Source organism: Chanodichthys erythropterus, chromosome 7, assembly GCF_024489055.1.
Source record: "Chanodichthys erythropterus isolate Z2021 chromosome 7, ASM2448905v1, whole genome shotgun sequence".
In the NCBI taxonomy this organism is placed as follows: Eukaryota; Metazoa; Chordata; class Actinopteri; order Cypriniformes; family Xenocyprididae; genus Chanodichthys; species Chanodichthys erythropterus.
The window spans coordinates 35,323,259-35,335,004 of NC_090227.1; the positions used below are offsets into that span (position 1 = coordinate 35,323,259).

General features: G+C 38.8%; 2 protein-coding genes across 3 annotated transcripts in view; one reads left to right on the forward strand and one right to left on the reverse strand.

Annotated features, from left to right (window-relative positions):
* The window catches only part of pgpep1l (pyroglutamyl-peptidase I like), a 33,909-nt gene that overhangs the window by 16,256 nt on the left and 5,907 nt on the right, over nt 1-11,746 (forward strand). The window lies entirely within an intron of this gene.
* igf1ra (insulin-like growth factor 1a receptor) overlaps nt 1-11,746 on the reverse strand; it is a 120,314-nt gene that overhangs the window by 7,197 nt on the left and 101,371 nt on the right. For both annotated transcript variants that reach the window (XM_067390360.1, XM_067390361.1), the window contains 12 exons: nt 9,370-9,496; nt 9,015-9,250; nt 8,750-8,917; nt 8,177-8,381; nt 2,469-2,746; nt 2,105-2,247; nt 1,848-2,013; nt 1,582-1,684; nt 1,419-1,489; nt 810-1,039; nt 498-605; nt 63-225 (listed from right to left, as the gene is read on the reverse strand). In XM_067390360.1, the coding sequence (XP_067246461.1) occupies nt 63-225; nt 498-605; nt 810-1,039; nt 1,419-1,489; nt 1,582-1,684; nt 1,848-2,013; nt 2,105-2,247; nt 2,469-2,746; nt 8,177-8,381; nt 8,750-8,917; nt 9,015-9,250; nt 9,370-9,496 (1,998 nt within the window). The remainder of the gene's footprint in view (nt 1-62; nt 226-497; nt 606-809; nt 1,040-1,418; nt 1,490-1,581; nt 1,685-1,847; nt 2,014-2,104; nt 2,248-2,468; nt 2,747-8,176; nt 8,382-8,749; nt 8,918-9,014; nt 9,251-9,369; nt 9,497-11,746) is intronic.

The following is an 11,746-nucleotide window of genomic DNA, read 5'->3' on the forward strand; positions in this document are numbered from 1 at the left end:
GTTTCAAATATAATCCTTTTATAGATTTGTGTGTTGTGCATCAAAGAAACACTGAGACTTACCTCCGATTTTAACTGTGAAGTCCTCAGCAACCATGCAGTTCCTGGCAGCCAGGTCTCGATGGACAAACTTGTTGGCATTGAGGTATGCCATCCCGTCCGCTATCTCTCCAGCCATCTGAATCATCTTCTTCAGCGGAGGCAAAGACTGGCTGCTAGAGCCCTGCTACATTCAAGGACAAATGCTGCATTCAGCACTTCTGTTTTTCTCTTTCACTACAGCAACCCCTATGTGAAGAGCTGACTGACATATTGAGTAGCTTTGAAAAACTGTGAACATTAACTAAAAGAGGGCATAAGATGCTGACCATAGATCGGAGCAGAACAAAAATAAATATAATAAACGTAATGAACTAAAAGTGTATTTTAATAAGCAGTACAAAGATCAATTATGAGATAAAAATCAGAGCATTTGTGGGGAGGATGGTTTGTGCAGACCTCTTTCGAACGGAGAGAACGCAAGTAGCTCTTCAGATCGCCACGTGTCATCAGCTCCATTATAACTAGAGTGGGCTGGCCTTGTGAAACCACACCCAGAAGTCGCACCTAAACCAATCAGAACACAACAAAAGAAAGAACTGAGGCACTATGAAAACATTCAGAAACCTGTGTCTGAGCAACCTGTTTGAAAAACATCATTATTTTTGCCATTTGTTTGGTAGCACAAAAATTATACACTTAAATTAATAAATAAAAAAAATTGTTTAGTTTCAAAGCAACAGTTTGATGAGACTGTGCCCTCTTTCTTACCACATGGTGACAATTGAACTCCTTCATAACTGAAGCTTCGTTCAAGAACTCGATGCGTTCACGCATACTGGCGGATTCATTTACAGTCTTGATGGCCACTCTGGTCTCAGGTTCGTCTTTGACGACGCCCTTTGCGATGCCCTCGTACACCATACCAAAGGAGCCCTGGCCCAGCTCACGGCACATGGTGATTTTCTCCCGAGCCACTTCCCATTCATCCGGTACATACACTGAGGTTGCAGAAATAGAGTCAGCACATTTAAACAGGCAGTGCAGTGTACCATACATGACAGTAGCAATAAAAAAAAAAATTAAAAAAAATCATACAGTATATTTGTCCAAACCCACATGAGGAGGAAAATGTTTCATGATCATTTCATAATTAGGCAATTAATTACATCTGTGACAAATAATTCAAGTAATGTGGATTGCTAGGATATAAAATAATACATTTTTTTAAACAAATCCCACAATATTTTGTTATAATTATGATGAAAACAGGAAATACGCTATTATTGTGTTAATGTTATATTATTTTTAATGGAAAACAACAAAAATACTGATTAAAAATACTTAAATGACAACCTGGTTTTTGAACATAATACTCACTTTCAAAAGGACTGAAATATTCAGGGTTTACAGAAGCATAGAGCACACCGTTTCCTAACCGGTCACTATTCCTGAAAGGAAATATACATGTAAACATTGGAAAAACAGTACTAGATACTAGAACTCAAAATAAAGTCTAATTTTGAATAAATGGGCTATCAACCTCTTTTTGGTGACAAAGATGACACCGCCGATCACTGCAGTGAGCAAAAATAGCACTATAATAGGGATTATGATGGCCAGGTAGAAGGCATTATCATAATTTCCTGTAAGAGAGAAGAACATTCATACAGAATTAAACACTTTGAAACATTACAGAAACAGGTCTCTCTACATTTCCATTAAAGAAGCTATTTCCAAGTTATCAGTAAGCATACATTGTCTAAAATACTTCTATAAAATAACAGGTTTCTTATATGCGTTCCTTACTTTTAGGGGGTGGCACATAGAAGGACACTGGTTCAGTCCAAGACCCATTCCCAGCCAGAGAGGTGGCTCTGACCCGGGCGGAATAATTTCCTGGGGCCAAATTGCTAAGTTGAGCTCCTCGCAGCACTCTGTACTGCTGCCGTGACACACACTCATGCTTCTCTTGCTGAAACACACACACATACACAGTCGGTTTGTGGCCTTGGCTGCAGTTTTAACTATTTCTTAATGGTGTATGAGTTAGTTGTCACACTAACCTCAGTTCCCAGACGATATTTGATCTCATACATGAGGATCAGTCCATTAGGGTGATGAGGTTCAGGCCACCGCAGCACCACTGTTCCTTCTAATTTCTCATCCCTCTCCTGAGTTACAGTGCCGGGAATATCATCCGCTTTGTCTGGGGAAGAAGAGAATTGTGCTCAAGGCCAGTGCTCTCTTACAGTAATTCAATAAGATTTCAATTGCATTTCAGTTTTAATTGCTGTTAACATGAACAGGATAACTAATAAAATAAAAATCATGCTGTAGGCACAGTGGAGAATTACTGGAATTTTAATATTTGGCTGGCCTGGATATGCAGTCGTATGTGCACAAGTTTGGTTTGTTGGTTTTACTGACCTGCTGGTTTGGTTCTAGAGAACACAAAAGCCGCAGCACTGCAACGGTGGACCTTGTAGTTACAAGCGTGGATGTCGATGCGGTACACAGTGAAGGGCTGCAGGTTGGAAATCTCCATGAACTCTGTATGGACTTTGCCTTCGGAGAAAGGATACTCTTTCTCCAGCAGCTCTGGGTCAGTGATGTTACTCTCCAGTCCAGTGATGTTCCTGCTTGCACCTTGGAGCAGTGTGCCATTGGCCACTCCGAACAGGTCTCGACGCTTCCTGTCTGGAGGTCTGAGACATGGAATAAAAGTGTTAAAGAGGAAGAGAGGAGAGGAATAAATAGGGGAAATTAAACAGAATAAGAAAGGAAAGGGAAATGACAGGTAAAAGAAAAAAGGAAAGGAAATGATAATAAGAAGAGGAAAGGGAAGTAGTATATGACAGTGAGAAAGAAAGGAAGCAGAAAGAGGATAAGAGTAGGAAAGGAAAGACTAAATGGAAAAAAGTAGAAAAAAAAAAAGGAAATGGGAAAAGAGGAAGCGGAAAAAGGAAAGAACAAAAAGAAAGGAAGTAAACAAAAATGACAGTAAGAGGGGTAAGAAAAGCAAAGCAAGGTGAAAAAGTAAAGTGGAAAAAGAAATGAAGTAGGAAATGACAGTAAGAAATAATATAAAGATATAGTGCAGTCGGCCTGTGTCAGCAGAGTCTTCACTGGTTTAAAAGCATAAAAGCCAATTACTGCACACAATTACTCTACAACACACACCACTTCCAAGCCTAATTCTCTAATGTCCTACTAACTGGTCTCTTAGTAACACTGAGGATACTTGCATTACTCTGCAACCTACAGAGCTCCTTTTTGTCTTCTTGATCTTATCCATCATTTATCATCCTGAGTAATGAGATCTTTTAAATTATTATGACTGCTATGTATCCAGCTGGGCTGGGACGGATCCCTCAAGGAAATTTGGTAGTTTTAAAATGAAATGAGAGCCGGTATCCAAGAACTGTTAACTCTCTCGCTTCTACCCTGACCCTTTCCTCTCATTCTGATTCTCCTTCACGTCCAGATATAAAACAAATGTGTATTCATGAAGCATTCATTGCTTACAATAAAATATATACTTGCAAATGAAGCAATAAACATTTCTGCAGATGAGAAAATGAAATGGGAAGGCATATTTGGAACAAACATTGAACATCCATAATGATGATATGACCGAATCTGCCTCTGACGGTAGAGACAGTGCATGAGGCGATAAGCAAACTAAGGCACTGGCTACAGGTCAACCCTGCCACCAAGGACATGCAGTCAGCAGCAACCACAAGAGCTTACCAGACGCCAATGGACCTCACTGCCACTTCACATATATGACTAGGGCAGGGCCACAGCCTTACCTAGAGCCACTTTTAGAAGACACGTAACGATTTGCTCGCTCGGGATCTCTGTAAAGATTCAATAGTCAGACCAAACAATACAATCCACCACAGATGAGAAAGACAGGATGGTTTGAGATGGACATGAGGGAAACCTCAGTGTTCCAAACAAATACAAGAGAGGAATGTGATAACGTGTGAGACTCAAAGACTGACAGAAAATGAGTGGAGACAAACAGCTTGGGAAAACAGTTTGGGAATTGTAACTAGTTATGCAGTAGACTGATGTATTGAACACGACAACCGATAACTGCGGCTGCTTGGCTTCTTCAACTGATTCTTCAAACTTTGCTATACAAAATATCCAGTTGCATGTGCAAAAAATAAAAGCGTTTTGCTCCATAGGTGCGACACAGGCAGAAAGGCTTATGTTTGAGTGTCCTATTCAACAGTCTTCAAGAAGCAAATTTACAAGCAATTACAAACTTTAACCATTGATGATTATAAAAGTTTAAAAATTACTATAGGCCTTATTCTGCCAACTCAAAGGCAGAATAATGAGAGAAGATCTTTGTGTGTGTTTGCTTTTGTATATGTTTGAGTGGAAACTTAATAAAAGCCAACACAGAACGCTGTAGGGAGGAACAATCAAATCAACTCTAACCACATTCCATGTCACGTCCAGTGAATAGCGCTCCATGATTTATGATTAGGGATTTTGGAAGCTATTGGACACTATTTAATACTCACTAACTAGGGATTCGGATCACTCTTGAGGGTGTTTACTGTGAAAGCTAAATCATACTGTCACTTGAGTTAAGCATCACATCAGCACCTTGACAGCTGACTACAACTCATCAAGTGCAAAGAAAACCCTGTATAAAATATGTAACCTTTAACCCAATCAGATTTGCACATGAACAGGATCTGCCTCTTGTCTATGGCCATAACTGCTGATTTTAACCTAATTGCTTTTGGCACGGACTGCTGACTAGGAAAAGGTCAGACTTGCAGCAAGAACGAAACAGACATGTAGACGCACAGGTCCTGAGGGAAGTTTTCACACCAGCAAACCTCAGACCGAAGGCGTAACAGCAACACTGACAGCAGCACACCCAGTCTTCCTTTTCCCAGGCAGAAAGGCTTACGTGTCAGTCACTTATTGATGCATAGGCAACACCTCACATTCCCTGGCGGAAACTCAAGTCTTTGCTGAAGCGCAGGGCTCAAGAATGACATGGACTTTCTTTACAGGGCCGATCAGCTGAGTAGGAGTTTGCAAAAGGGAGATGACAAATCCACACCTCCTCTCGAAAGGATCTTCCTTTGAAATTCATTAACATTCCACATAGGTTTGCTGTACATTTCCTGGGAGCCGGACACTCCAAAGCAAACAAAGAAAAAGTCTGTGGAAGGAGGGTGAGTGAGCAGGCGAGAAGAAGAAAAAAGGGAGACGACCATTGAATGGAAAAACATATCCGCTTCATTCAAATGTGTTGAGAATCTCCTGTTTTTCTCAGACTCAACCAGTTTCAGAGGCCTCTTTCCTAAAGTCTTGATGTCGGTAATGAGGTGTGCTCAATGGGGACGGACAGTGACAAATCTGTCTCCCTAACTTCAAAAGCAAACAGAGCGAGGGGGTTCAAAACAGACACCCTGGGGCCGCTGGGGTCAAGATGGAAATAAAAAGTCATCAGTGATGGAGAAAATGATGCCTCATGAGCATCCTGTTACTGAGGGAAGGTATATTTACATTTAGAAAGTCTGTTTTCCATAGATTAGAGACGGATTGACGGTGCATCACGCTGTCCCTGAGTGAACCGCAAACCATTACCTTGATGAAAAAAGGGCTCCAAAAGCAGAAGTTTGGGGAAACTAAGTGGTAGAAGATGTTTGGCGACATCGATTTGTGCATCAATACTCATGACTCAAAACCCCGGCCCACCCCAAAACACACACATACTTGCAACCAAATAAACAACCCACAAAAAAGCCTGATTGCAGATGTCCTGAACGAACCCTCAAAGCATGTGTGCCTCGGTAAATCTGAACAAGTTCCTGTGTGCCGCCCGCATGAGACAAGAAAACATCCGATGCCATAAGCAAGGTAAACAGATAACACAATGCAGACGTCACTTCTTGTTTCGGCAAACAAAAGCCTAACATGGAGCGAGCCTTTAGCCAGCGGCTGCTTTCCAGTCTCATTAATCCAGTCTGCGTCTGTTTGTGCATCCCAAATTACAGCCTGCTGTAGTCTTAATATGCAACCGCCACCGTTGTCCCAGCAACAAACAATGTGGCCGCACAGGCCTGGAGTTCTCAGAGCCGTATCTTTCCCCCCTTGCCATCTGATTCCGCTCCACTCTCCATTGCTGGCACCTACTCCTTTCCAAAACCTCATGTTCTGATCTTGTCAGCCCCATGTCGAAATAATTAGGCCTCGGTCCGAGCCTCCAAAATTCTGGTTTTGATTCTATGAAATCAAGCCGCCTCAAGACTATGAGCTCAGACCCGCTTTGATAATCGCTCTCCAGGAAGACTGAAAAAATGAAGGGCTTCAGACCACTGTTGTAAACTGTGGCAGAAAGTGCTGGGAGTAACCCAGCCTCTGTTCTTACCGAGGGTTCACCTAACCTTTGCAGTATGCTAGAGCAGTAGTTTTCCATCAGGACCCAGATTTCACATTGGACATCAACTGGCAAGCCAACGCAGTACAACCCTCTACAATGCAAGATTTAGACTCACTTGCATATGAGTCTAAATCTTCACTCTGGGTGGCTAAATGATGTCTATCATTAGCCATTGGCTAATAAATTCTTAGATTTTATTCGCCAGTGTGTGTGTTAGAGGCTAAGTAAAAGTATAGCATAGATCTAAACTCGCTGAACACTCAGTGCTTGAGAGTTTCACACTCCATTAAGCGATCTGTACTATTTCAACTCGGCTCAATGGATGCGCAACCTACCTGTATTTGACATACCGCAAACTCTAGTGTGAAGGTGCACACATTGCAATCTCATTGGCTGGCGCTCATCTATTACCATCCCTGTTTTGATTTCAGCAAATCAGTTCCAGTGAACGCTGACAACATGATTAATATTCATGAACCCAGCAGCTCATCAATCCTTGTTATTAGTAGTAGAATTAGTGGTTGTGTTATCTTTTAATAAAAATTACTATAATCTATTACTGATCTTTTTTTTTTTTTACAGAAACACTGAATGACTATCTTAAGCACCACCACCAGTCCTAAGTCCAATTTAAATGACAGATATGCATTCATACATGGTTACCAAGTTTTAGTTCTAATTACTAAAGTTCTATCATTAAATAGTGCTTAATTATCATAATATCATAATATATTGTTTGATATTAAGATGTTAAGAGTGTACGTTCATAAGCTGATTTGGTGGAATCATATACAGTATATTATATATATATATATATATATATATATATATATATATATATATATATATATATATATATATATATATATATATATATAAAATTAGTAAAATAGTCTATCAGTCTGGAGGGTATACTACATTTACTAGCCAATGGCAATTTTATTGCCAAGGTGTGCGTAGAGGGTTGCAGTACCAAAATTGTTTGTCATACAGAAGTTGACAAAAATGTCCTAAAAGACGTGTTCTGAGTTCAATACAGGTTCAACTGACAGCATTTGTGCGTTTTACCAAAAAAAATAAATAAAAAAAATTTCAACTTGGCACTCGTTTTCTTTTAAAAAAGTAAGTCACAGTAAGGCAATTACAATTAAAGTGAATGGGGAGGATTATGAAAGTGAATATTTGGAGGATTTCAAAGCAGAAATATTTATCTTTTTTTTCTTTCTTTCTTTTAAAAACTATTTCAAATTCATTTAGAATGAATTTAAATGTAATACATTTTAATTAATTTTTAAACAAATTAATTCTGATAAAATTCTTGTATTTGAGCTGTAAAGTGACATTTTTATGCTCAATTTATGATTTTAGGCGTTATGTTGTCATGGCATAAAAGTTGTAAAACTGAACTTTTTGGTTGGCAAGATAATTGTTCACACTAAAATGTAAAAGTGCTTCACTTTAAACTAGATTTTTGCTTTTTTTTCCCAAGAAACAGAGGGACAAGTCGAAATTTGTTGATTCAACTTAAATAGTGAACCAAAAATATTTCTTTAAAATCAAACTTTTAAACCAGATTTAGGAATTTGTGTAGCATGCAAGGATGTAACAATGTTTTCAAATAGAAGATGCATGAGTCCACTAAACCAAACAGACCTGCGAAACACTTGATACGATCTAAAAGCTTCAGAAAGTGCCATCAATGCATGTGTCATACCTGGGTGTGAAGATGGAGTTGTGCAGGAAGTTCTCAAAGACTTTGCGGTAGGATCGGTCTTCAGCTTCCGCCTTTAGGTCCTCATTGGTTTTTGGGCAGGGGCAGCAGCCCTTCTCACCCCCGCCAACATCTGATTTGGTAGGCTTTGTGTCGCCTTCCATGTCCGTCAAAGCAGTGGCTGAGATGCGGATGGGGATCTTTAGCTCTGTATTGCAAAACAATGACACAGACTAAGCTGATCAACCAACAAGAACACAAGCTGAACACATTTCATAAATTAAGTTATTGTACAGTTATCTGAAATACTTCTTGATAAAGCCTGCCATTGCATAATAACGGTCCCAGTCACACAATTTCCCAAAAAATGAAACAATTCAAACTGAAATTAATTTTTCAAACCCATTTATTTATTTGGCAAGTAGCCATATAGTAACTGGGATAAATGTATAATCACTTTACACTTTCCCAAATATATCAATGCCTAAACATCTGAGCTGAAGGGAGGCAACGGTGAAGATTAGTGGCAGTGATTAGTAGACGAAGCAAAAGTGCACGTTAAATGTGCACACTTACCTTTAGAGCAGTAGTTATGCTGATACAGTTCACGGTCTTCTGCCTGCTGTTGCCAACGGAGTAGGTAGAATGTTTTGTTCCCGTTGGGAGAGATGGGAGGAGACCACTTCACCATCAGGGATGAGGAGGAGTTGGCATATGCGCGGGCATCAAGGGGCATTGATGGCGCTGAAGAATAGCAAGATATTAGTTGGTGTAATATGTCAAACTCTAGATTGGACACAGGATATTTGGTCAATATCAGTGGGATAGTGGTCAAGCCAACCTGATGCATTGGTGCGGATGTAGACCACCTCACTCTTAGCCCCAGGAATATGCTTGTCCTCCACAACCAGGGTGACAGCTTTCACAAAGATGGCATATTGTGTCCAAGGTTTAAGAGGGGACAGAAATACCCCAGGGTCGGTTGATTTCTCCAGAGGAAGGTCCACATCCACCATGTTCCAGCTATTAGAGCCACATCCGTCTTGTCCATCAAATTCTGTGATATTCTGGAATGGTCTACATCGAGACAACAGCGCACAGATGCTTTCAGTATACATTTACATAATGCTTTATCACAACTCCGCCAACAAATTCGATGTGAATAATATGTCTATAATAGTAAGTCTGATACTTACGCCTCCTTGTAATACACGATGAAGCTGATGAGGTCTCTGTAGTCAGGCGGTCGATATCGCTCCCAAGTGAGCTTTATCCGAGTACTCTGAGTGTGGTTGGATTTGAACTTTAGAATATAACTCTCACCTAGAAGAGGGGTCATAAGAGAGATTTAACTAAAAGCACACATAAGAGTTCTTCAACTTGAATGTAAGACTGTGCCATGGCCTTTCAATCTTTCATGAGCTTCTAGCAATCGAAGTGGTATTAGAAAAGGCACTTCTGTTAATGTCTCACCAGTCTAGAGTCAGAGCAATTATGTTCTGCGGAAAAAATACGACCACATTGAATAAGCCATTATCATCGTTCTTCAAAGCGAATTCGCTCTATGCAGAAATCTGTCAAACACATAATAGAGCAGGTACAGGAGAACGACTGGGACACCTTTGGAGCAAAATGCTTTTTAAGAGTCTTGAGTGATATCTTTGTAGAGAGATAATGCTGTCTTCTACAAACCAGTTCAACAAAAAAAAATCTGCCTTAAAAACATTAAGGACATTGGATATTAAAGCCTCATTTATAAATGCCACTGCATTATATAAATTATAAAACAATAGATATACTGTTCAAAATGAAGATAAAAAGTATTGGACACTTTCTGAGGACTGTTAGCTGACTCTACATCTACTAAAAATTATCTTGATAAAAGTTGGTTGAAATTAAAATTAAAAGAAATTAAAATTTCTATCAAAAAACAATACTATATTGGTACAATATATTTTGATCAAGAATAGATTTAATTTACAATTCAATGTTTTTCAATTATAATGAATTAATTTAAAGTTTTTCATTAACCCTTAAATGCATGACTGTTTCGCCAATCATTCTTACATATTCGGGTCTTTGTTGACCCGGATCAATATCTAACACGGAAGGATCTCTACCTGTCGCAGATAATATAAAACTCCTCTGATATTAGATTAACAATTACAGAAAAATAAAAAAAAAGCATATTTTGTTACCTTTTGGAGCTTGAAAGGGCTCCGTTTGAGCAGATGTTTTATGCCATCATCACTGTCCTCATCAGTAAATTTAGCAAATAATAGGCTATTTTTATGTTTGAGGTCACAGATATGAGCCCATTCGCGAGCTCAAACGTATTCTCAAAACTATATAATTTTCAACATCTTCAAAATCAATATTTCAATCGCTAACAGCTTCACCAGTTCCATCCAGTAACAGTTACAGTCATATTTTACTGCGTTCAGTACTTGCTCTGCAGTAAATTGCTGAGCCATTTCATGTTTTTCTTATTATTTCGTTTTCTGTCTGAATGAGTCGTCACTTCAGCATTGTGTATCAAACATTGCCACCTTGTGGAATAAAGGTGAATTGCACTTTTTCTGTCATCTAAGATTCAATTATTGTTGTGCAGAAAAAAATATGCGTACACTCATACACACCTCGGGTCGTTAGCGACCCTATACAATTTTTATTAAAAATGAATACAAAAATAGGCATTCTTTTATAATTTTATGATTTTTTTCTTGTTATATTCTTTAGAATAAATTGATTGAGGAATACCAAAAAGGTTGATGTCTAACTTTAAAAAACTAACGAGGAGGAGGGTAGTGACTGAGGTATGCATTTAAGGGTTATATGATTATTAAAAAAATCTCTTTTGCAAATGTGTATCTTTAACTACAGACTGTCATATAAACAACCAATTAGTAATGATACTGATTTAAAGCTGCAGTCCGTAGGTTTTGCCTCTTTGTCGCCATCTCTGTTTGAAACCTGCAACTGCAGTTATTTGCAGAATTATCTTTATGTGGGTTATGCATCAGCACGGCTCCTCAGCGCGAATTAATCTAATGTTTGCTGTCAGTCACCATAGCGGTGTGGATACTGTACTTCAGAAATACATAATGTAGTCTTGGAAGTATTTTCACTGGAGAATGCCATCTGTACAAGTAGTAAGTAACAAATCTGCCACTTTTGTTCTGAGGAAAAAAAAAAGCAGTACAATTAATTGCGCTACCAATGTTGATTAAATCTAACAATCGCGTAGCTCATATCACATCAAACAACGCAAATTATTGTTATTGTTATACTTTGTCCTTAAATTGCTAATGTTAACAACATCAGCGTTGCGTGTCTATTTGTATTTAGTGTGTATTAGCGTTACCTCTAGATTTCAATTTCTGTACAGTCTAATCTCTAATTGTCCATTTGTCATACCATACAATCCACCATCAAAATGATAAGTTTAATTATTGCAGCTGCTGTGAGAAAAGGCTATAAATGATTATTACAAGCTTACAGTTGTGAATCAGGCTAAGGTAAAAAGATACATTTGAACACTGGCTGGTTATGTACTTGCTCAAAGTTGGAAGT